Source organism: Amblyomma americanum, chromosome 7 (assembly GCF_052857255.1).
Source record: "Amblyomma americanum isolate KBUSLIRL-KWMA chromosome 7, ASM5285725v1, whole genome shotgun sequence".
In the NCBI taxonomy this organism is placed as follows: domain Eukaryota; kingdom Metazoa; phylum Arthropoda; class Arachnida; order Ixodida; family Ixodidae; genus Amblyomma; species Amblyomma americanum.
In genome coordinates, this window is record NC_135503.1 from 51,876,726 (window position 1) to 51,903,400 (window position 26,675).

Here is a 26,675-nt window from a genome sequence, read left to right on the forward strand (position 1 = left end):
TGAACTTTGCTGTAGAATAGAGTAAACAATATTATTAGTAATATTATGACGACAATTGTTCCATCTGAACCGCAGCGGTGTCCTAGTGTTTTGAGCATCCGCCTGGCAGGCGGGAGGTGCGGGGTTCGATGTCCAATGCAGCTGGGTACCTACCGGTGATAGAGTGGATACAAGCGTTTCTTGGTGCTCGCCTTCTTTGGGGTGAAATTATTGGGAAATTATTAGGAAATTATTGGGAAACGCCAAAGCATGAGTGCGTCTAACCTTACCGACAGAATAGAACTGATAGAGCTATCGAAGTTAATAAATAAGCGCAAGGTAGCCGACATAAGGAAGTTTAATATGGAGAGAATCGAGCATGCTCTAAAGAACGGAGGTAACCTAAAAGCGTTGAACAGGGAACTAGGCATAGGTAAAAACCAGATGTATGCATTAAGAGACAAGCAGGGCAATGTCATTAGCAATATGGATAAGATAGTTAACGTAGCCGAAGAGTTCTACACAGACCTGTACAGTAGCCAATGTAATCGAGCATTAATGAGAAAAACAGCAGTGCACAGCAATGCGCCATCCCGCCAGTAACGAAAGATGAAGTAAAGAAAGCCTTCGAAGCAATGAAAAGGGCAAAAGCAGCTGGGGAGGATCAGGTAACAGCAGATCTGTTGAAGGATGGAGGGGACATCGTGCTAGAAAAACTAGCCACCCTGTATACGCACTGCCTTCTGACCTCGACTGTACCAGAAGCTTGGAAGAATGCAAACATTATCTTAATTCATAAGAAGGGAGACGCCAAGGACTTGAAAAATTACAGGCCGATCAGCTTACTATCCGTTGCCTACAAAGTATTTACTAAGGTAATCGCTAATAGAGTCAGGCCAACGTTGGACTTTAATCAACCAAATGATCAGGCAGGCTTTCGTAAAGGATATTCCACAATAGATCATATTCACACTATCAATCAGGTGATAGAGAAATTGGCAGAATATAACCAACCTCTATATATAGCTTTCATTGATTGCGAGAAAGCATTTGACTCAGTGGAAACCTCAGCAGTCATACAGGCATTGCGTAATTAGGGGGTAGAAGAGCCTTATGTCAAAATACTGGAAGATATATATAGCAACTGCACAGCTACTATAGTGCTCCATAAAGTCAGCAATAAAATTCCAATAAGGAAGGGCGTCAGGCAAGGAGACACGATCTCGCCAATGCTGTTCACCGCATGTTTGCAGGAGGTATTTCGAGGCCTGAATTGGGAACAGTTGGGAATAAGAATAAATGGAGAATACCTAAATAATCTGCGATTCGGTGATGACATTGCATTGCTGAGTCACTCAGGAGGTGAACTGCAAATCATGATCAACGAGTTAGACAGGCAGAGCAGATCGATGGGTCTAAAAATTAACATGCAGAAAACCAAGGTAATGTTCAACAGCCTAGCAAGGAAACAACAGTTCAAAATTGGCAGCGAGAGCCTAGAAATTGTGCCGGAATACGTCTACTTAGGGCAGGTAGTGACAGCTGATCCGGATCATGAGAGGGAGATAACTAGAAGGATAAGAATGGGGTGGAGCGCATATGGCAAATTCTCGCAGATCATGAGTGGCAGTTTACCAATTTCCCCCAAGAGGAAAGTGTACAACAGCATAATCTTACCGGTACTCACCTACGGGGCAGAAACGTGGAGGCTAACGAAAAGAGTTCAGCTTAAGTTAAGGACAACGCAGCGAGCCATGGAAAGAAAAATGATAGGTGTAACGTTAAGAGATCGGAAGCGGGCAGAGTGGGTGAGGGAACAAACACGGGTAAACGACATCCTATTCGAAATCAAGAGGAAGAAATGGGCTTGGGCAGGGCATGTAATGCGAAGGCAAGATAACCGCTGGTCCTTAAGGGTAACGGAGTGGATTCCAAGAGAAAGTAAGCGTAGCAGGGGACGGCAGAAGGTTAAGTGGGCGGATGAGATTAAAAAGTTTGTAGGCAAACGGTGGATGACGCTGGCAAAAGACAGGGTTAATTGGAGAGACATGGGAGTGGCCTTTTCCCTGCAGTGGGTGTAATAAGGTTGATGATGATGATTGGGAAATGGCTCGTTGATCCCTCCTTAAGCAGGAGAAAATCACCTTGTGCAATGACGCTAGCTCTTTGGTCGCAGATGCCCTTGCGCCATAGAATAAGCATCACCATAATTTGTGCCACCCATATATGTCTCACAGTAAAGAAAAGAATCTACCGCCGATCACTGCCGCAGAATGCCAACGTCCTCTAACAACTTCAAAAGTAACCCTTCTACCGCGCTACTTTCATTTCTCAGTTCGCGGAACACAATGCGAACGACGTCGTCTGATAGTGCAGTCTTGAGCAACATTAGAGGGAAAAAGGTTTGAGCTTTTGTTTATTGATTATTCTATATTTATGTGTGACAAGCACAGTTTTTACTGCTTTCTAACTTGACTTTTTCTTGGCGTTTAATATGCAAAAGTCATTCTCAAATGTAATGAAGAAATAAACGAAGAATTCGCATTTTTTTGCAAAAAGGTTGTTCCCTCTTATATTGCTCGCGACTGTAATACCACCTGCTCAGATTGCGAACTAATTTCTCAGACTCGGCACGAAAACACGGGCGCATGACGAGAAAAGGCTGCACTTCCCCCAGAATGGCAAAGCTTGAGTACAAGGGTGACGCTTGAATCGTGCTGGCTTTCTCTGGCTGCCTTTGCTAAAAGTGCTTACATTACAGTGAAGTGTCCTGTGAACTGCGGACTCCACCACTGCGAGTGCTGTGAGCTGCACTACTGCGCGGAGATGTTCTAATTAAAAAAAAAGACGAAGTTGACGAACTTCAACTGGAACTTTGTCCAGCCCGCCGCCGCCTTTCCGCTTTTCATAACGATGTAATTATTATCCAGTGGAGGATATTTTTCGAATTTTGTTGACGAACATGGCTACTAAGAGAAAATACTCGCCTTCTTAAATGGCTAATTATGCAATTTCGGTTTTATATATATATATATATATATATATATATATATATATATATATATATATATATATATATATATATATATATATATATATATATATATATATATATATTAAGGAAGCCAACAGTAGCTCAGTTGGTAAGAGCACCGGACGCGATATTCGGAGGTCGTGGGTTCGGATCCCACCGGCGGCATGGTTGTTTTTCCAGCTGCTTTATAAGTAATTTTCTTTAAAAAAAACTAATTGATTGGCACTAGATATTAATAAAAATAGAAACATTCCCCTATGCACCTTGGTTTCGGTCACTGTTGGCTTCCTTAATATGTTTGTCAAACGAGCCCCTCACTTCATTTGCTTTGTCTGCTAATAGCTTAACGGGGTTCTTGGTTCTGGCAGTCTTGATGCCATAGGTAGCATTAGAGGGCTCTCGCACAGTTTCCGCCCTCGCCGTTAGATGACGTTCTACGTCACACTTGCGGTATAACAGGACGTGCTACGTCCACCGCTATGAACGAGGGTGGCGCTGGTGAACACTCTCAAGGTTCGCTTACACGCAAAAACATAAATACCCACGAAAGCAGCAGATTGGACAGCCGTCGCCGTAGCTCAGTTGGTAAGAGCACCGGACGCGAAATTCGGAGGTCGTGGGTTCGGATTCCACCGGCAGCATGGTTGTTTTTCAGCTGCTTTATAAGTAATTTTCTTAAAAAAACTAATTGATTGGCACTAGATATTAAAAAAAAATAGAAACATTCCCCTATGCACCTTGGTTTCGGTGACTGTTGGCTTTGACGTTTCGGCCGTGGAACGGCCTTCATCAGAATAACAGAATAGGAATAACAATAACAATAATAATTGGCTTTTGGGGAAAGGAAATGGCGCAGTATATGTCTCATATATCTTTGGACACCTGAACCGCGCCGTAAGGGAAGGGATAAAGGAGGGAGTGAAAGAAGAAAGGAAGAATAGGTGCCGTAGTGGAGGGCTCCGGAATAATTTCGACCACCTGGGGATCTTTAACGTGCACTGACATCGCACAGCACACGGGCGCCTTAGCGTTAGAATAGGAACGGAGGACACAGAATATGACGGAGGGTGCAAAAAAAAAGTACAAACATATAATGCACAGAAGATTAAAAACGTATCACACACGTGACTAGAACGCGAATGTGGGTCACAATGGCTGAACAGGAGGGCTACGTTGCGAAATTTAGTGCGTTAACACTCTTAGCTACAGAATGCGATGACAGATGATTAAACGTGTCATGCTTACAGTGCAAAGATGAGAAACCAGAATTACTGGACAGCAAACTCTTAAGAAGCGAGAAATTGTACACCCTAAAAACACTAAAAAATACCGTCACTAAAACACAGGTCACGGTAAAGCAGCATAAACGGTAACAGTATTAGCTTTTATTACATCCTGACAAAATAACTCATGACGCTATCTGCGTGTTCTGTCCGAGCACAAGAAAAGAATAAATATGAAGCATACCCGTGCGTTGAGGTAAAAAGATAAACGTAGGGAAATTTTAGCTATATGATGGAGCAGCAAGTTAAACATACAGGCGCGATTAAACGCAAACGCGGGGTGCGATATACATGAAGAAAGAGCACGAACAGAATAGCACTTAACATCGGTGCATATCGGGATGTTTGAACTGGTAGGGTGCTCAATTTCCCCGTGCTTTCGTTCAAACCAGAAGATACTGTATTAAACTTATAGATCAGGGAAGACTCTCTAATTTCTTGATCGTGATTAGATTTAAATGCAGATTCCAGAATAGTAGCTGTAATGTGATATGCCATATGTCATGTGATATGCATATGCCATGGCTACTTTGTAGCCATGACATATGAATATGCGGCTCGCTCGTCGTCTTCTTTACATTGGAGCCAGGAGCGTGCACCAGGCGATGACCATGCGGCTCGTGCATATGCTCGTCGTCTTCCTTACACTATGTTTATGCCATGGCTACAATGCTCCGGGGGTCCGTGTTGTGCTTAATATCACAGCTGTTGTTCTCTAAATGACTTTCTCCTGGGTTCATCATGTCCGTTTTCGGCGCTGCCCGTTTGCGTATTGTGGCGTAACTGAAAACTCTCGCATTCACCTGCTGATCATAGGGAATGTGATCCAGGTGGGCCGCAGTCATGTGGGAAGGGTTGTCTGCCACGTGTGGTCACGCCATCCAAGAATGTGCTTGGTGAGGACATGCCATACAAGCATGCTTGGCCATGCCGTCTAAGGGCATGCAAGAGTGCACCATACATGGCCACACCATTAAAAGTGTGGAATGCGTGGTAAGGCCATCCAAGAGCATGCGTGTTCACATCATCCAAGTGTTTAGCATGCGTGGCCACGCTAACCAAGAGCGTACCATACGTGGTCACGCCATCCAAGAATAATGGTCACTCCATTAAAAATATGCTATGCGACGTAATGCCACCAAAGAATGCAACTTGATTGGCCACGCCCAATAGAGTGTGACATACGTGGTCACGCCATCCATGAATGTGCTTTGCGTCATGATATCCAAGATTTCGCTGTGGTGTCACGCCATCTAAAGGCACCTTGCGTGGTCGCTCCATCGAAGAGTGTACTATGCTTGGCCACGCCAGCTAAGAGTGCACGCTATTCAAGAATTTACCATGTAGGGCCCGGAAGGTGCCATGTGGAGTCCTGCAATCTGAGAATCTGCCCTGTAGTTTCACGGCATCCAAGAATGGCCTATGCGGGGTCACTATATATATACAAGAAAGTCTCATGTGGGGTCACATTATCCAGGAATTTAGTATGTGGGTCACGTTATCCAGAAAAATTGGCGGTGGTTTAGCTCTGGTTAAGCCTGGAGTGACGCGATAGCTGCAGCTAGCTGAATGGAACTTGGCCACGTGACCAACAACGCTGAAGGCTCGAAATGCTACCGTAATGTAGCTGTCGCTACAAAAGTCCCATTTATGGGTCACACGACCCTAAAATATCCTGTGGATCACCCTGCTAACGAAAGTCGCATGTGGGGTCACGCCATCTAAGAATTTTTAATTTGGGTTCACGCCACTCAGAAATCTCATGTATGGTTGCGCAATCTAAGAATGTGCCACTTGTGGTTACGCCATCCAGATGAACCTGTGGGAGGTGCATACTCTCGTCGATGGGGAGAGGCACAGCTAGAAACCGCCGTCATATCTCTAGCTCGTTAAATAATGGGGACAAGCCGTGGATATTATTTTTTCTTCGGTTTTTCGCGTTGTGTAGACTTGCACATGAAGTGCTTCTTTCATATGCAAGCACGGCACGTGTTCTCAAGTTAAAATAACGCATGGATGAACTCGTTCATGTAAGCAATATAATTTGTCTCCTGTAAGTTGTTGTAGCGAAAGCTACATTGGCCACGAACTCGCAGTTTCGCCGTGCTCGCGTTCCCACCGTGGCCAACCACGTGACTGGTCATGTGACCAACCGCGTGAAGAACCACGTGACCACCATGGCGCCGCGCCGCAGGCCGCTTCTCCGCACCACGTGGCCGACCTCGTGACCAATCAAGTGGTCGGTGGCGGGAGCCACTGAAACCCGCGCACACTCACTGAATGAAAAAAAAAAAACCACCTGTGTCGAGGTTGGGAATCGAACCAGGGCCTTCGGCGTTTGAGGCGGAACGCTACCAATCCGCCACTTTTTTTAAATTTTTACTGCCTGTTTCGACAGTTTACAATAGATCACAAACATATTCTGCGCTACATTCTCAAACATCAAGAGCGGACATGCGTTTCACTCACGTGAGAAAATGAAAACTGTTTCAAAGAACACAACTCTCCCATCCAATCGATAACTTCATCTCCAAAACATAGCTCCTTGCACACTTCACGCAGCTTAAACATGTTTTCTCTGAAGTATCTCGGACAGACCGCGCATCTTCATCGTAGTGTCGTACAGCCATCCTGCTTCGCCAAATGCTGTGCGGGCCAAGAAGGAAAATTACATCGTATTTACAAAGATCCGGCTCAACGTCCAGGAATCGTATCCCATACGGCGTCAAGGGTAAGTTTTTCTTTATTGTACGCTGGAGCACGCACCAAAAGAGCAGCGCATCCCAGCAATCAATAAAGGCGTGTTCTATTGACTCTGGTTTGTGACATAACAAGCAGTCAGCACCCGATGATAAAAACAATCCCTTCTCCTCCATCCATGTTTTAACCGGCAACGTACCAGTGTGCAGCTTCAAGAAAAACGTCTTCACACCCGCTGGCACCACCATTTTCCTTACCATTTTTAAAACTATTCCTCCTTGGCCTCCACTATACAGAGATCGATATATTGGCTCAGGGAAGACACAGTCAAGCAAATCTTTTAGCAATTACGCGTGACATTTGAAAGTTACTCCAAACTGAACCGAGCATTAGAAACCGGAAAGGAAAGACCACTTCTTTCAAAAATCTACTTGCACTTTATCGCATCCCGTCTACAGTGGAAATAACATAGTTTGGCAAGGCCGAAGAAAGCCTCACTTGAATAGAAGTCCGGAGGAAAGGGTCGCGTTGATCTCAAAGAAACATAAGCCTTGACACCACCTGCCTCAGGTACAAGTGTGGCAAAGAAAGACCCCCTTTTTTCAAACGCAGAAATAAATTATCACGTTTAGTCCTCTCACATGAGCACTGCCAAACAGAAACGACGAAGAGACGATGAAACTTTTGAATGTTAAGTCGAGAGCACGAAAGACCTGCAACAAATGGCTCACTCTTGAAACCAGGTATACACCACATATGTTTGCGCGCGAATATAGACAGCGCCTTTCCCGAGCATTTTTGTGTACGCGTGGACAGTTCTTGAATTTTCTCCTTCCAAAAGTCATCGTTATCTCGATACTTGTCAAGAGGAACACCTAGGTACACGGAAGAGACAAGTGGCCATTTTACACTTGCATGAAACAAAGGCGCTGATGTCCGGTTCCCATGCCAAAGGCCCGCACCTTTCTCCAGATTAACAACGCTATTGGTTACATCACATAACCTGCGAACAACCGACATCGCATGTTCTATGCTGCTGTGATCGCTACAAAAAATTGCCACATCATCGGCATAAGCCGATGCACGGGTTTCATTCTCATATATTAACTATTCCGAACCAGATGTCGCTGCGCTAGAACAGATCTAGGCCATCATCAATTTTTTTTTCATTCCGCGTGGAATTTACAGAGCGGCACGTGTGCAGTCGTGGACAGAAGTTTCCGGGATGCAGATTCGGGGGAAAAAAAATAATTTCCGCGTTGCCCTGCTAGCCATTCACACTGTACTCTTCTACCAGATAGAACACGGATGCCTCCTCACGCTTCGATGTTTTTCATTGACCTGTTGTGCCTAACCGCTCCGGAATAATCTTTTTTTCCGCGAATCTGCATACCGCAAACTTTTGTCCATGACTGTACATGAGTTCGATGCACCGCTTGTTCTGTCGTACTAGTGTGGCGGAAGCAACGTTTATTTTTTGTTTGAAAGATGGCGGAAAAAATGGGTTGCCGGCCTTAGTTTGAGACAAGGCCGCATTAAAGTCGAATGCCTGAGCGGCGCAGCCGCCGGAAATAAGAGAGATGCAGGCGAGCTATAGACACGACTAAAAAAACAAAGGCAGGTGCGTGGCTAGCTGACATACACAGCTATGCGCCATATTCCATTGCATTTCGTTCACCCTTTATAACACAAACTAAGCACCGTGCCACGTGCCGATGGTTAGAAAGCCCACTGCAGCGTTGCTGTGTAAAAGTACGCGTACCAGATGTTACCCCGTTAACCTCGAACCTAGACTTGCTGAAACTCAGCCGCGGAATATTTGATACGATTCATCGGTTACAGAAAAAAAAAACACCAAAGGGCCGTAGCAGCGTTTAGCGGGACTTTTGGAAAATCCCAACCGTTTTTCTTTCGCGAATCTGTCAATGTCACTATTGCTCACACACTTGGAAATCGCTTTCACAGAGAGTGTGCTAAGGCGCACGGTTGGATGATGAGATCCTGTGATGCAAAAGCAATCAGGGTGTTTCGTAGCTGGAACAGGAGGCGTTGTCTAGGAGTTACCACCGCCTCTGTCTCGCACAGACACACGCGCACATGTTGACTGCTCGCAGTGGCGCAGAGGCCAAGGTCGCGGGTTCGATCCTGGTTTATTGAGGCTTAGATGCGCAGTAAAGAACTATACAAAAGTACTTCGCTCTACGGAGCGGTTCATGTTCATAGACAACAGCGTAGTTTTCGCCCCAAAATAAATATAACAGAGATACATACACGCGCCTGCTATGCACAGACGGCCAAAAATGTGTACGCCATTAGGCACAGAAACACCCACACACATGTACTATACGAAAGCACATACGCACACAAAGAGGGCCACACAAGCGTACATATCACAAAGAGAAAAGCACAACAGCGGTTCACATCTACGTGAGATTTTTCATTGCGGCTACGCTATGCTCTGCGTTCACCATAAATCAACAGGATGCGTGACGTGCACCGGAAAGAGAGCTTTCTAGAACGTGCGGATGATTCACGGGGGAGAGAAAAACATACTAAAGCTCGCGGAGGCACCGACTTCGTTAGAGGTGACTCGGTACTGGAAAACAGAAGGCACACGGGCAGTCCGGAGGGGTCGGCATTCACTGTTTTCAGAGCGTCAACTGCGGAGCGACACGTAACCAAAGCAAGCAATGGTAAGGTGACAGTAATGATTTGCGCTCAGATATTCGCCAGAAACACGGTTCGCGTTCAAGCTCGGTCCATCTGAAGAACCGCTGCACTTTAGACGCCTTTACTTCTTACTTCCTTTGGTTTATTCTCAGCTTAGGTCGAACGTGTGCAAAGGGAGTTGTGAACTGGCCACCACGTTTACTGGGCAGCGGCCATTGGATTGCTTAAACGCACGAGAACGGGCCACGCCTTACAAATCCCGGTGATTAGAAGCGGCAAGTAGGAAAGAGTGCGCGCTAAAGGTTTTTGTTCTCGTCTTTCCAACGAGGGTCGCCTTGTTTAGTTATACTCTAGTTCATTTTCTCCGCCGCGACTCTAGTAGCTTGGTCTGGGGTCGGCCGTTGCTGAAGGTCAGCAATTTGCTGTACTCTTGCTTTACATTTTCAAGAACGGTGGCAGGGTTGCAGTCGGCAGTATAGGCTCTGCTCCAAGCAAAAAGCGTGCAACTCATTTTCACGTTACTTTGTAAATACAGTTGAACCTCGTTATAACGAAGTTGAAGGAACCCGGCGATTACTTCGTTATAGCCGTAGATTCGTTAATAGCCGAGCTTTCAAGGGGGATCGTCATTCCTTCGTTATATTTGTTATTTCATTATAAAGCGTTTCGCTATAACGAGAATCGACTGTATATCGCTCGTTACTTGCAACCTTTACCTTGTTAACACAGAACGGTTCAAACAAGCGCTTGTCGGACTGCTGAGAACAGGTGCAAATGCTCATAAGGCAAGACAACCGCTGGTCCCTAAGGGTAACGAAGTGGATTCCAAGAGAAGGCAAGCGTAGCAGGGGGTGGTAGAAAGTTAGGTGGGCGGACGAGATTAAGAAGTTTGACGGGGATACGGTGGCCGCAGTTGGCAAAGGGCAGGGTTAATTGGAGAGACATGGGAGAGGCCTTTTCCCTGCAGTGGGCGCAGTCAGGCGGGTGATGATGATGATGACCACACCGCTTCCGGCGTGGCTGCCGCGTGTGCACGTAGCAGTCCAGCAGGCGACATGGCGGCACACAAGGAGAGCTTCTTATAAAAGCCTATAGCTTTTAAGAGAAGCTCTCCTTGTGTGCCGCCATGCCGCCCGCTGGACTGCTGGGCTGCTGGACTGCTGGACGCTGGGCCGCGTTTTTTTTATTGAGGCAAAACGCTAAGGCGCCCGTGTGCTGTGCGATGTCAGTGCACGTTAAAGATCCCCAGGTGGTCGAAATTATTCCGGAGCCCTCCACTACGACACCTCTTTCTTCCTTTCTTCTTTCACTCCCTCCTTTATCCCTTCCCTTACGGCGCGGTTCAGGTGTCCAACGATATATGAGGCAGATACTGCGCCATTTCCTTTCCCCGAAAACAAATTATTAATATTACTATTATTATTATTATTATTATTATTATTATTATTATTATTATTATTATTATTATTATTATTATTATTATTAAAAGCCAATAGACCTTTCCGACCCGGTCGTCACCATAATGATCGGAGGACTGCTTTTTGCACCCGGCGTTACCATGTGCTACCAGGCGCCGAAGGCGCTTGAAACTGCGACGTGGCAGTGGTGGAGGTGCAGGCTCGACACTCCGATGTCCAGGGCCCCCCGGACAAGCGGAAGCCGGTCATCGGGTCCCGACCACCTTCCGCTTGTCTGCAACAGTACCCGCTGCTTGGCACGAAGCTCGCGCGCCACGTTGATGGATTGGATGAAGACACTGAAGTTCCTTTCCGGGCGTTTCTCGGTGCTGTTGCTGATTATCGGTGCTTCTTGGGGTTGGCGTTCATCGGCTGTCTACGCCTCAAGTTTCCAACCCAAACTGCTATGTGACAACACGATTATTTCTCATATTCACCAAATGAAGGCGAAATGAAAAGGAGAAGCTCCATGTTTGCATTAGGTGCCGCATTCTGATGTCACCCTTTCACTACGCTTTGATCCGTCGCGGTCTCTCAGTGGCTTTGGCGTTCGACCGCTGAGCTCCAGGACGAGGGATGGAATCCCGGTCTCGGCGGCCACATTTAGACCTGAGCGAAATGAAAAATACAGCCACGAGGTGTGTGATGTCAGTGCACGATAAAATACTCCACATGGTTGGAATTAGTCGGGAGTTGTTCACTACGGCGCCCCTCATAGTGCACATGTAGCTTTAGGGCATGAAGCACCAGCACCCCTACTACATCAGTTCTCCTTGGGTAGAAAAAAGGTTAGCGCTGCGCGAATGAGACACGACACGAGAACGGGAACAAAAACGACAACACAGGCGCAGACTTCCAACTGTTTATTTGAGACCGAAATGCAAATACTATATAGGGCATGAACCTAGGCGCACAACCATCGCTGTCATTCAAAAAAGATCTGATTAAAATCTAGACAACATTGATCACATTTTTGCGTTGCAGAAGGACCGGTAAACCACACAGCACTTAGTCAGCATGTCCCCACACTCCACGTCAAGAAAATGATAAAAAAGTAAGAAACCTAACAATAAACCTAAGTAAAGAGGGTGAAAAATACGCGAAGTGACAATGCAGGTGACCCAACAGACAGCAAGAGCAAAAAAAAAAAACAATGCAAACGCGATAAAACCATGGTGTGACATATGAAAAAACCGATATGAGAGCGTGGAAACAACAAAGAATACGTGTAAAGGTGAAGATTAAAAGCAGGTAAAAGAGTGGGATGAGGTATGGAAAAACAGGTATGGCATGGAAGCCAACAAAGAACAAGTGAAAAGGTGAGGATTAAACCAGATAAAACTAGATTTCCGTCCTTGAGGTACATACATCTTAACCAAATTAGGACGTAAGTGAAACACTTATAGGTGGCCTTCTAAAAGCGTGATTTCAGTCGGTGAAAGCGTAATAGACTGAGTGCTGAGACATTTTTCACATTTTTTTACTATGTGATAGGCTTCGACCACCTCCCTTTCCGTCTTATCTCTAGATTAAAACAAAAAGGTAGTGTTGCGCAAAACCCAGTTGCAAGACACTTTTTTCTATTCCTTACCCTTCCCTTTACAGTTCTTACCAATGCTGCTCCAGATGACCTCCCATATTGTTCTTCACTGCCAAGTTATGTTCGCGTGCCCTTTCATTAAAACACCTACCAGTCTGCCCAATGTAAACTCTACCGCAAGAGAGGGGAATTTTGTAGACAAGGCTCGAATCGCACTTTGTGAACTTCTTTTCGTGATTGGTGCAGCACTGCGGCCTGCTTCTCTTTTCAGTCGACATCAAAGGGCAGACGCTGCTAAGCTTAATCGGTGCAGAAAAAAACCACCCTGACACCATATCGGTTCGCCACTTTTCTGCTGTTGTGGGATACTCGGTGTATGTAAGGCATCACCTGCAGGGGCTTTTCCTTGTTCTTTTCATTCTTTTTACGGCCTTCGAGCTCCTGTAATAAGCTTTCACTCGCTACGGTGATGAGCTGGGGCGGATAACCAGCTGCGCGGAAACGTTGAACTTGCTGGCTAAAGCTTTCTTCTATTTTGCGGTTGCATGATTTTTCTAGGGCAGACTGGCATGCTAAGATTACGTTGGCACGTTTTACGAGCTTAGAACGTGCGCTTCCAAACGGCAGTGGGTTATTTTTGGTTCTCGGACTGTATGACCAGCAGATGTGTTTAGAGGAAAATTCGAGAGTAAGATAAAGATACTGCAGTCTGTTGTCGTTAGCTAACTCGTGGGTGAAGATTAAGTCCTGGGAGGAGGTGTCAAATATCCCTAGAATGTCAGTCACCACCCCATCAACGTTATCTTCTGGAGTGTTTGGGGACATACTGACTGAGTGCTGTGTGGTTTATCGGTCCTTCTGCAACGTAAAAATGTGATTAATGTTGTCTAAATTTAATCAGGTCTTTTGTGAATGACAGCGATGGTTGTGCGCCTAGGTTCATGCCCTATATAACGTTTGCATTTCGGTCTCAAATAAACAGTTGGAAGTCTGCGCCTGTGTTGTCGTTTTTGTCCCTGTTCTCGTGTCGTGTCTAATTCGCTCAGTACTAACCTTTTTTCTGCAATGAACCAACTAGCCCGGAACATCGTTCTACTCCTTGGGCACTGGCTCAAAAATGTTCGAGCCGTGCGGTCGCGCCTTTGCGATGCTTCGAAAGCTTTACAGTGACCACTGCCCTACACAGTGAAAAAAAATTGCACCCTTGAAGGTGCAACACTAATGACAGCACCCTTTCATACTTTTTTTCTAGTTTTTTTTGAAAGAGGGTGGCTGAGCCCGTTAGCACCGTTAAAGAACCCGTGCACCCCTCAAGGGTGCACGGGTATTGTAGCTTATTTGGGTGAAAAGGTGCGTAAAGATGTACGCAAACGCTCAAAACTTATGAAATGTAAAGCAGCGTTAAAATGGGTACAACTCTAACAATGACGCCCTTACTGTTTGGGTGTGACAATCTTACTTTGCACCCTTTCGGGAGGGTGCAAGGGTGTGAGTTATAAACATAGAAACGCGCCCTTAAGGGCGCGATTTTTTTTTACAGTGACACTGGCTGGGCATAGCCTCTGTCCGCCTACATGCGAGGGAAGCCCTGGCCAGGGGTGAATAGCGTCCGTACATTTTACAATGCCTATACCGCTCCTTGTGCCTCTTCATCGCATCCCTCTAATTCCCGTTTACCTCTTAACTCTCGTTGTGCACTACTCCTTAGGAAAATCTCAGGGTACCCAAAAAGAAGGACCTGGTGTGTCCCTTGGCTGCCCAGTATGCCGAGGAGCACACGCTACGGCTGCATCCGGTGCAGGAGAAACTCATGGAGGTAAGTAAAAAAAAAAAGCACATGTGCGCTTAACACACACGCTAATGCCCTGCGGCGGCGGGACTTACACTCACGGCTGAGTACGGCAGATGTTTTGAAACTCAGCTGCTCCAGGCGTAGCGCTATGCGTTACGGATCTAAACAAAGGCAGTTGGAAAGATATACTGTGATGAAATACGCGTAGCGTATTCCTCGCTATGTGCTCGCCTTACGTATGCAGGTGCGTAACTACAAATGGGAGTGCTTAGTCCGTCCTTGAGAACCGAAATAATTTTAACTTTAGTTTTGAAAATGAACAAAAAAATTTAATGAAAACATCTGTCAGGGCTGGCATTCATTCACGTTTATTTTGGTTTTCTTTGGGCTTGCGCCCCTTCACATCCTCCTCCCCCTCACCGGGCCTTCCTCCTCTGAGTGATGACCCTATGTAAACCCCGCCAATGACGAACGCTTTGCCCAGGCGAAGACAAGCCCTGTTGTCGAAACGTTAGCGAGCACCCTGAGGTTTTTCCTCCCTTATTAATTTTTTATTGATGAAGAACCATTTGACAAGCCTTTCTCTACCGTGACCTTAAAGGAAGCTTATAGGAGGGGTACAAAACGGGGAAAATGTTGGTCGAGACCAGACAAAAAAAAAAAACGACTAAGACAAATTATGCTTCTTTCTCATGCTTTGGCTCTAATCATTGACTGCACGCTAATAACTGTTTCCTTTCGTATTGCTCCTTTACTGCAGGCGGTCAATCACTCATTAGCTGCATAGGTAACCTCACATCTAAAACTTAAGTGCCTTAAACTATCCGGACGCGTGAACAGTTTCCAGCTCGCCGTCTTACTCCGCATTAGGTACTTTGGGCATGTCTATTTCCTTTTCTGAATATTTGTTCGATCCCGGCCGCGGCGCTCGAATTTCGATGGAGGCGAAATTCTAGAGGCCCGTGTACTGTGCGATATCAGTGCACGTTGAAGAACCTCAGGTGGTCGATATTGCTGGAGCCCTTCACTACGGCGTCCATTAAACCCCTATAAAACATAATCCAAACCTTCTGAATATTTGGCAGAGCATTTCTAGTTCACTATTACCGTTTAATTTAGGTTGCTTTTTTTTTCCTCTTAGTGGTACACATACGTTGTACTTTGCGTCGCTACTTGCGATGTCCAAAGCCTTATGGCTAGCAGCCTTGTTAACTTTGAAATTTCTGCCCAAGTATGAGTACCGGCAAGATATATATTGACTTATGCTTTCTTTTGCACGAAGATAAGTAGTCTTCATTTCATAATTCAGGCATGTGTGCCAAACGGACCAGGTACATCTGCCTTGGCGAAATAATCACGACTAACATGGGTTACGAGAAAGAAATTGTGTTATTCCCACAATTTCTACGTTATCCTCGGACAGATGTGATTATTTGGCCAAGCTAGATGTATATCCTAGTCAGTTCTATTACCTTATTACATAAAATATAATGTCGGTCCAATGCTAAATTGTCAAAGATAACACTGGTTACATTTTTATTCTTGTGCTTGCCGTTGAACTGTGCCTCTTTAAGTTATCAATAATTATCTGTAATTCGTTCCTTAAGTTCCTTAGCAAGGCATCAATGTCACCGAATCGCAGGGAACTGAGGTCTATCCCCTTAGTGTCATTCTGCTTTCCTTCTGAACTGAACTCTAAGACTACTTTTTGTACGCTTGCAGTCAATAACAATTGAGAGATTTTGTCTTCGTGCCTGCCGCACTCTTGATTGGCAGTTTGTCACTCCTATCATGTCGAACTACACTCGCTCATCACTCCGAGTTGGTATGCTCGAACCCGTTTACGTACGACTCCTAGATGTCTTGGACGAGTAACCCTCGCATTACCGCTGATGTTTCTGCTGAATGGGATGCTTTCCTGTGGTCTATAAAGCTCACACATGAAGCCATGATGTATTCTGCGAATTTATACATGGCCTCACTGAAGATAAGAAAGTGATCTGCTGTGGAGTGCGGCTTCCTGAGACTTGCCTGTAGTGTTGTGCATTTTGAATAAAATAGCGCTTTTGGGACACAAGGAAAGGACGAGAGATTACAAAAGCGTGAACTTACACCTGTTTATTTCACCTCCTTGACGCTCTTTTTATACACTTCGGTAATCAGAGTAAATGTAAAACATGAATGCATGCTGTATCGACCTTCCTTTCTATCATAGCGCAAGAACCATCATGTCAGTCTCCGTTTTTATTACTGACGTAAGCTGCAGCTGTGGGAATGAGCTTGAGTAATCCATCTGTTACCCTCACAAAAGGAGATTATGTGATAGAGCTTGCGTGTTGAGGAAGAGGGTAGGGCACTACTGCATGCTTGCATGTGTGATATCCACTTGTGACCATGGGTACCGAACTACATAAAAATTGTAATAGGGGGATATTGTAAACAGTTGCAAGTTCACACTTGCGTTGTGTGTCTTTTCTTCGTGTTGTGTTACCCAGTGGCGCGTCTTTATTGAAGAGGCCAGCACTACTTTACTAGCAACAATAATAAAAATCATGCAAACAAAAGAACTAACTGCAGCAAAATTGCGCATTCGCTTTCCACGCACCGCTAGCGTTTGTACCGGCCAAACGCGATCACGTGACTCTGAAGCAACCAAACTCCACAGAGAAGCCGATGCTTCTGCACCACTTGGCACTGCGCTTCCTGAGGACTCTCATCTGTCTCTATTCAGCTGTGTCGCAGCCGTGTCGCAGAAAACGGCGTCGGTGTCGTTGGCTGTGGGCGAAAAAATCCACGAAAAAATCCCCAGGCAGCTCTGGAAGAGAAACTTGGGTCGCGCAAGTCCCGTCGGTGGCAACATCTGCCGTCGGAGAGCAGTGGCGCATCGCTTAACCGCTGCACGACGGCGCCAAAGGTGGCGTGAGGACTACCAGGGATTTATGAATGGACATAACTCGTTAGCACTTTAGCCTCGAACCCTTAAGGCGGAGCTTGAGTGTCACTCACTCACTCACTCACTCACTCACTCACTCACTCACTCACTCACTCACTCACTCACTCACTCACTCACTCACTCACTCACTCACTCACTCACTCACTCACTCACTCACTCACTCACTCACTCACTTACTCACTCACTCACTCACTCACTCACTCACTCACTCACTCACTCACTCACTCACTCACTCACTCACTCACTCACTCACTCACTCACTGACTCACTCACTCACTAGGTAAATAAATAAATAATAAAAAATCATGCAGTAAGCCATTAAAGGGGCTCTGAAACACCTTCCGAAGAGAGCACATCAACTCGCTCAATCACTGCTTTCTGTTGTCATGAACACCTGAGCCAAACAATACACTTCTACAAGCAGCAGAGAAGCCACAATCACGCGCGGAAGTTGGCGTGCCCTTTCCGGCGACATTTTAATGCTCGCACCCTGCTCCGTCGCTCGGAAATGCGTATACGAATTGAGAGATGGCTGTTGGTTATATTCTTTCAGAGGTCAGGTAGCTACTATGGCTGCGGCCAATAAGCCGCGTAGCTCCGACGGGTCAGGAGGCTCCGCCCCCGGAGGTGGGGCCGGCGGAGGAGCGGTGACCTTCCGGCGTGCAAAAAGTGACAAGAGGAGATGGAAAGGCGCGAAGGCGCTGAAATTCAAATTTTGATCACAGAAACTCAGCTTCTACAAAGCGTATTAAAAAAAATTCTTGCTGGACATTATTCGTGAAGCGGCGCGGATTAACATCGCAGGCATGACGCAACGTTATTAGAGCCCTTTTCAGAGCCCCTTTAAGAATTTGCCCAGTTATCAGCCGGAGCTGTCGAGCGCATGCCAAAGAGCACATTAATGTGATTTATTTGCACTTGAGACTCAGTAACCATCTGTGCTAATTATTAACTCCGCAGAATTCACTCGAACTCGTTGTCTTCTCATTGCTTAGCATCAGTGAATTCAGAAAGAGTGCTGAAACGCAGACGGCACGGTGCAAGCTATGTCGTAACAGCGTTCATTCAGGATACGTATGCGCAACCGACATGCCGCTTAAGCATAACGAGGAGCGAGCAGCTCATATTTCTGGGTTGTCCAATGGGCAGGCAGTGTGGCTGGTACCATCGTAGTCGCGTAGCACATGTGTCTAATATGAGAGCTTAACTCCTGGCTCGTTGCAGATTACAAAGAAACATCGCTACGGCTCTATGTTGGGTGACAGCTGCCAGCTGCAGTTCTTTCAAATCCTGCTGAAGACTATGTCAGCCAAAAAGTACCTCGAAATAGGTGAGTACCGTGTGAACGAGTGGATTTCCCGCCAAAGCTGACTGTTAGCACTGTCGGCTGATGGGCTTAGTATTCTATAGAACAACAAAGATCGGTGGAAAGAAATATACATATGTCGAAAATTATTGCCGCAATTCATAAGTGAAATGTACCATCAGCGTGGAACAACAAGCGAATAAAATAACTGAAACGTGAACGCCAGAACACAAAAATATTAGGCGGTGCAGCCGAAACACAGACCGGTATAATTAACACTACCGCACCACGGCCTTCGTGCCATCGAAGGAAAAAAGAACAAAACAAATACGCTAGTATTCACACGCTTTCAGCTCAAGACTTCTCGTTTGCTGTTCCAGTTTTCATTGCCCTGTTGGAGTTTCATTTGAAGCTTCTTTTAAATAGGGTTAAATATGGGAAGCCCACACCGGAGAGATGTTTTTGAGCCTCGCATTATTTGGGAACAAGAATACGAACACGGCACAAATACAAAAAAAGAAACGCACATTCTCAACGTATGTATATTACCCGAGAGCAAAAAACTCGTCAAAATTGAAGGAATAATTAACAATTTACACAAAATAGTATGAGCGAAGGTTGAGAGGGAGCCACAGTTCGTCAGCCAAGGTCATGACATGAGGACTTCTTGCCTAGCGATCTGACGCTGCCCCTCAGCCCTTGTTCACTTCGTATTGTTTTATGAATAATTCCACCATCCTGCTCTCACTCTACTGCGAATTACAATAAAGTATTTAGTTTATCTTTTTAATAAAGCAAGCATTCTTGAAAATAACTTTGAAGAGCGCATTATAAAAGTGGTAATTTTATTCCACAGCATAAAATCTTAGAATGAAGCGGTGAAGCTGTCGCAATTTTTTCAGAGCACTAGACAGCAAAATATTAGGTGGCGCAAATTCAAGCACAATATTATTGCGGAACCGTATAGAGTAAAGACAGCCGATACCCTTACTGAGCGTTAAAACGCCGTCTTACAGTGCATCAGTGTGCTTAAATGTGTGAAGCCATCGGCCTGCCAGTTGGGGCTCTCGCCACGCTATTGTTATACGAGGATAAAAAGTATTCTTTAACCTTGTAATATGAGTTCGACGCGGCTAATTAAGAGGTCAATGCTTGTAACGGCTAAGAACGGTGTAGCAACGGTAAGTGTAGCTGAGTGGGAACTTCAAGCGAAGTGAAATAAGCTTTTGAGACCCTACAATTGCTCTTAAAGTGGCATACCAGTGCTGTAATTGCCTTCGACGCTACTTACGGAACGTTACTGTCAAGTACACTATACGCTATTCTGCCTCGAAGCAGTATTGCTTGTTTCTCAGACCAGTTACTGCTGTCACAAGCTATAGCTGGGCTCGCAGGCTTCGCAGTATGACTGAAAGGCTCCTTTTACATCGTTATGCGCAGTGCCGTGGCCACTTGCATGCCTCAGAAAGAATTTTAACCCTCAGTAATAGAATCGTCGGACTGTACTATAAGCACTGTATATTGTTATTGAGAATTGTTGAGCGAAATCTCGAGGAAAAGTATAGCTTAAGGTATCTGGGTCGCTCTGCTCCCACTACAAGTTCAGTTTGTAGTTGACAGGGCTGCTAATTCCATCCAAGTGGCAGGGAGGCTTTGCCGCCACGGAAACTGGAAGTTGGTGCCCACACAGCGTCCTAGTAACACTCTTGTTTGGGCGAGTTGGTTCATCTTTGAAAGGGTACGTACTTGCGCGAAGAAGACGGGACACAACAAACACAGACACACGATACGCACAGAGCGTGTGTGTGCATGTCGTGTGTACATGTGCATGTTGTATGTGTTTCTTCGTTGTGTCCGTGTTCTTCGCGCAAGTACGTACCATTTCACAGCATTCGAGTGTTCCTAAGAACACTGAGATTGCATGTATTGATGCGGCCATCGGTGCCACGCAATCAAGGGATTATGTATGTATGTAATACGCCTTGGCGTAATGCAACGCCTGTGAAATGCGTAATATTGGACGGACATGACGTGCTAGAGTGGGTCGCATGAAAAAAACAACAACAATAAACTACCAGGACACAGTCGTTTCCGATCGGCTGGTTGGGAATGCGCATGCCAACTGTTCGTTTGCTTGATGGTACGTCTCTCCATTTTCCTCCACGCAAAAGTGTGGTAAAGACATGTTTTCCTGTAGCACGAACCTTTTCCTGGAATCGGGACTCCACGCACCAAACAGCTGGGAGGCGTGTACTTCGCGCATTTTATTACTATTTTTGTCTAATTTGCCCGCAGCGGCATCATTACGCAGTTAGGTATTTTACTTATTTAGCGTAAGAGCGAGACCCTTCCGTTCTGGAAAACATGTTTTGGCGGGGTCGTGTTAACATTAATGAAAAAAAAATGACAAAACTGGGACGTTCGGCGCGCGGCTAGGTGGTGTTGCCCTTGAAAATAAGTGCGACGCATTTCCCGTGTGGCACATCCACAACATCACCTCCATATTGCCGTTTTCCTAACCGTCCTTTGCTGTTAAATGTATTCCATTCGGTCAATGTTCGCAGACGATGCAGTAAGCAAAAATCGTTCACGCCTCCGGTAAAGAAAAAAAAATTCGACATCTTTCCCAAGCTGCAAAGGTCGCCATTGTTTTACAAACAGGAGGGTGTTATTTCATTTTCTTGCAATTGGATTGTCGATGGTCGTAGAACAAGAATAGTTATTACTGTGGCAGTCTAAGTTGTCTTGGTATTAATATCGACGTTGTGATCCTTAGATTTTCACGTGCGGTACAGTACGCGGATCATATGCAGATGAATAAGAAAACTCTCGTAATTTCCCTCTTCTTAAGTCCCATTATGACCTTATACCATATGTTCACCTATGGGGCAGATGACGTTGAGGCTAACGAAAGGGTTCAGCACAAGCTGACAACGCAGCGAGCGATGGAAATAAAAGTGATAGGTGGAGCGTTAAGAGACCGGAAGCCGGCAGAAAGGGTGAGGGAACGAACGCGGGTTAACGACATCCTAGTCGAGATCAGGAAGAAGAAATGGGCCAGTGGAGGGCATGTAATGCGAAGGCAGGATAACCGCTGGTCCTTAAGGGTAACAGAGTGGATTCCAAGAGAAGGCAAGCGTAACAGGGGGCGGCAAGAAGTTAGGTGTGCGTATGAGATTGAGAAGTTTTGCGGCGATGCGGTGGCCGCAGCTGGCAAAGGTCAGGGTTAACTTGAGAGACGTAGGAGAGGCCTTTGCCCTAGAGTGGACGTAGTCTTGCTGAGATGATGGTGATGACCTATACGCCTTATTAAGCCTTAATGCATTGGGTTCATAACCGCTTGGACAGTATGCTTTTCGGGCCGCATGCGACCGCAGGAGTTTTCGGTTGTGACATAGTACGACGCTGTTGCTGACGCGAGAAGGAACGTGCTTCATGCACCTGTCGTTGTAAACGTCCGATATTGTACAGGTGCTCCTTACTGTTGCACATTTACAACGGCGCATGCACTGCATCACTCTGTGGTGCAGACATGTCTAACTTGGTGCAGTTAAAGCAAGAAACGTCAGTGTTAGACAATGACAGCGGTACCATATTGAACATCTGCGTAGTTTCTTTTTGTGATGTTTACATCTCTTCGCGTCCACAAAGCGGTAATGCGTTGCTGATCGCGAGTATGAACCCCGACCGTGTGATCAGGCCAAACCAGCGCGTTCACTATGCGGCTTGAGTGTGCTGAACTGTACTGTCGGTCCTCGTTATGCGTGTCTATTAGAAAGCTTGTTTACGCTCCAGTTAGAGGATTTCGTTCTGCAAAAAAGGGTGACTCATGTGATGCAAGTGGCAGAGGTTCTGAGCAATACAAGCCGCGGCAAGAGGCGTAGAAGCTTCGCATGTACAGTTTTAGTCAAAAGTCTGAAGGCCACAGCGTTCAGCTGCAGCTAAATGAATGTCCCTAGGATGCTCCGTGTAGTGGATCATTCAAAACGCAAGCCAAATAGGAAGCTTCTCTACCGCAAGAAGAAACCTTCTGCTAGCCTTTCAAGTCATTCGGTCTTTAAGAATGCCGTAACGGCTCTGCTATGCGGCTGAGGAGAAAAGCCTTTGGCCTTAAGACTTTTGACCGAGACTGCACCCCTTGACAGCGCTGCCATTTTAATGGCTGAACTGTGATCTCGACCGCCAGCGTGAGCGAACCCGTGAGATTCAGTTAAGATTGAAGGCTTGAAGGAGTGCGGACTGCGTCGCATGCGAATGAGTCGGGGCCGGATATGCGTTCCGTGTTGCGTAGAGGATCCTGCAGCTGCAAAAAGGCCGCTTTTCTAGCTACTGGCACTGATGGCCATGGTAACTCCAGTTAACGCTATGACCTTCACCACCTGCACAGGCACGTTCACCGGCTGCAGTGCAGTCGCCGCCGCCCTGGCGTTGCCCCCAGACGGAAAAGTGGTGGCGCTGGACCTCCACGAGACGCTGGTGAACGTCGGTAGGCCGTTATGGAAGGACGTACGTATGCGACTGATTTGCACCTATATGCTACCTAGGGGCAGCAGTGTCAGGATCACCCAACAGTTCTAGCACTGATGGCTTTTGCAGCGCCATGCCGTGACAGGAGAAAATGACGTCCTTTGAGACCTGGCCTCATGTACATCTATGTGCACTGGAGCGCTGATTTGTGGGCGTTTGTGGCAAAGATGTCCCTCGCTTCTTAATAAAAATGAAGAAAGTAACCGATTGATTGCATTTCATGACAAATGTTTTACTGTGATCGGTGAGCGCACCATGGCCAATAATAGGTGGTTTATCTTAATCATGAATGACGATGTGGCGATTCCTTACTTGCCATATCACCGGTTGTTGAGTAGACCGTTAAGCTGGTCAACTAAGCGTGTGCAGTGGAAGCTTTATTATCAATATCTGTCTTCGAAATGAAAGAAAGTGAGCGAGGGTTGAGGGCGGTGTAGCAGTGTGCTTAGCCAACGTTTCGAGAATAGTACGCCCAGATGAAGACAAGTCCACTTGTAGAAACATGGGATAAGCACATTGAAGCTCCCCCCTCAACCATTGTTCACTGTATTTTGTGCTGTCAAGAATGTCATCTTCCTGCCCTCTGTCTGGCATCTCTTGGTCATGGGCTTACGTTATATGCGGCACAGCGCACTGTAATTATTTTTGCATAATTATCATAATAGCCCTCACTGCTGTAATCAGCATATCTTCCTACAAGTCTTTTCTTTTCCTCCAGGCTGGCATCGAAAACAAGATTGAGCTGCGTTTCGGACCAGCAGTTGAGTCTTTGGGTAAGTGACTTACAATGTTGGGGCAGTGCCATCTCGTGTAGTTTGGTCGCAACTCTGCACATACCAGTGGATTCGAATACCAGGGAACCAGTTGGTTATCAAGAAAAGTGAGTTAAAAGCGAGTAAACTTGAGTGTACTCACTTTAAAAAGTATTCAACACAGAAAGACATAAAATGTCTCTTTTCGTCCGCTAATTAGTCACCTATGTAGCCAGCGTGTGGAATTCAACGAAAAATTTCAAAGGGAGTCTGAGCACATCCAAGAGGGCGGCGATGGCAAAAGATAAGAAAGGAGCACATACGCTGCTAGATGATGTTATGGATGGAACCGTGTGTAACGAGTGGACTTGATAGAGATATGGTAATATAACATAGAAAATCATTGGTCTATGAGAGTACCAGGGTTAGAGAAAGGTGGTCAGCGGCGACAGGGGATAAAATAAGTGACTGAAGCACCGAAGGGCGGCAACAGAAGCGCTACTCTTTGTAAGAGGCTGCGTTTTAGAAAGCTAACACGAGAGAAGGACATGGTTAGGGAATATTGGAAGAAAGAAATTGCTTTAAAAAGTGAATGGCGCCCGTAAGAGAAATATTCGATTATAATGCAGAATTATAAAGTTTCTCAAAACAGGCTAAAAGCTAGCTCATAAGGAAACAAGCCGTTCAACGCGCGGTGCTGGTCTGAAAGGGAGGGCCATGGACCGAATGCACGTCCCGCTGTCAGTACCATTTGCGAAAGCGGCCTCATTTCGGACTGGTTACTCGTTGCCTGGTATAGTTAGGCTGGGCAGTCTGAGAATATATTTTACACTTGTTTCGCCTCGCAGATGCTTTGCTGCGGGAAGGACAGGCGGGCACTTTCGACTTCGTGTTCATCGACGCAGACAAGGAGAACTACGACAACTATTACGAGAGGTGCTTGCAGTTGGTCAAGCAGAACGGACTCATCGCCATCGACAACGTATGTCTCGAAGCTATCCTATCCTACTGCTTCTGTCGCATCTCAACCAAGTCTGCCCATGTGTGCATGGTGCAGTGTTCCCGAACACTTGGACGGCGTGGTTACCCAGTCGAAAAACGCAACAGAAAAGTTTCTGTCGTCAGAACAGATTTTCTGTGAAATGTTTGCCCATAAACTTGTAATAACAACAGGAATTTTTGTCGTAACGATAGAAGTTTGTGTAACACAGTCACTACACAAACGTACTACAGGCTACAAAAAAGTACTACAGAAAACTAATGCAAAACAGAAAAATCTTTTATTGTGACAAAACGACAAAACATTTTGCCATACTTGTAGCACGGTTCTGTCGTTTTTTTTTGGTCTTGGTAGAGTCCGCACATAGTTATCTTCAAGCAGAATGCGCTGGCGCGTCCTGGTATACGCCTAATAATGAACGATACTTAGCACCCGTGAAGAAGCAGCGAAGGGCCTCCTGGTCTTTCTCAAGGTCACTCAAGGTCTGACCAGACCGCTTAAACACCGTTTCGTGCTCTTGAGAAACCGGTATTAAAATAGGCGGTTCTGGTTCCGACCACCCGCCTCTCTCTGAGTAATTACAGCCTTCAATCCTGTGCCATATTCACTGGCACGGAAGGGACTAATAGAGAAGTGAAAGTTTTCGCGGAGCTTGGGTTTCTGAGCATTACAGTCTTAACGGCTTATGGACCATAAAACTCCGACTTACCACTACCCCCACTGATTGCCTCGCAAATGTTTGGTTGTCTGACGCTTCTTCTAGTATTTTCCTTTTCTCCCTAGTTGACAGTAAGGGAAAAACTTGACTGACACGCAGGCCCTTGAAACCTGTACCCTTATTCATGACAGGTGCTGTGGCGAGGCACGGTTTACGACCCCGAAGACCAGACGTCGGAGTCCATGTCTTTGCGGGCCTTCAACAAGAAGCTGCACGAGGACGAGCGGATAGACATCTGCCTTCTTCCCATGGCCGACGGACTAACATTTGCACGCAAGAGGTGAAAGGTCACCTCAGATGGGTGCCTGGCTACGCAGAGCCTGGCGTCCGAATACCGTGAATGCCATCGATAACAGAACCGATCAATGTGGTGCGTGACCTTGAAGAAATAAATGTTTTGTTCAAGCGCGGATGCCGTCTGTTGTTAATAAGCTTGGTTTCTCGGAAAAGATAGGCTATGTGAGCGAAGGTCTTCATGTTCGGCGCTTGTACTTCTTTTTCTACGCGAGATATCGTGGCGCTAACCAACACAAGTAGAGACTAATGCGCCAACGATGACGAGTTTATGGTTAGTGTCTACGCGTGCGATACAAGCTCGGCATATATTGTAATAAAAAAAAAAAACTGGAGCTTAATGTTGCAAGTCGCGTGCCTTGTATATAGGGTGCTTCACCTCAGCCTTTAGACATTTTTTAAAAATATGCTTTTTGATTTAGAAAAGGCGCTTTTTAGGTATAGCATTGTCAGCCGTGTATTACTCCGGGATACGGCTAACACGTGCTAAGAAGCGGGCTGGTTAACTAATAATGAATAGTGGGCTTTTTAACTATTACTGTCCAGCTCCTTAATTATTCAGAGGCGTGTAGCCCACCGTAAGCGATATACATATCAGATTTTAATTATCGAAAATGCGGTTACTCTCGGTGCTGTAGCCCAACCAATTTTGACTCTTTCGACGAGTTAC

General features: G+C 46.0%; 1 protein-coding gene across 1 annotated transcript; it reads left to right on the forward strand.

Moving 5' to 3' along the window:
* Positions 1-9,547: 9,547 nt before the first annotated feature.
* LOC144099115 (catechol O-methyltransferase domain-containing protein 1-like) lies at positions 9,548-26,121 on the forward strand. The gene is made up of 7 exons (XM_077632203.1): positions 9,548-9,689; positions 14,372-14,479; positions 18,633-18,738; positions 23,102-23,220; positions 23,960-24,014; positions 24,842-24,975; positions 25,843-26,121. The coding sequence occupies exons 1-7, from the start codon at positions 9,687-9,689 to the stop codon at positions 25,993-25,995; spliced, it is 678 nt and encodes a 225-aa protein (XP_077488329.1). The 5' UTR covers positions 9,548-9,686; the 3' UTR covers positions 25,996-26,121.
* The last annotated feature ends 554 nt before the right edge of the window (positions 26,122-26,675 follow it).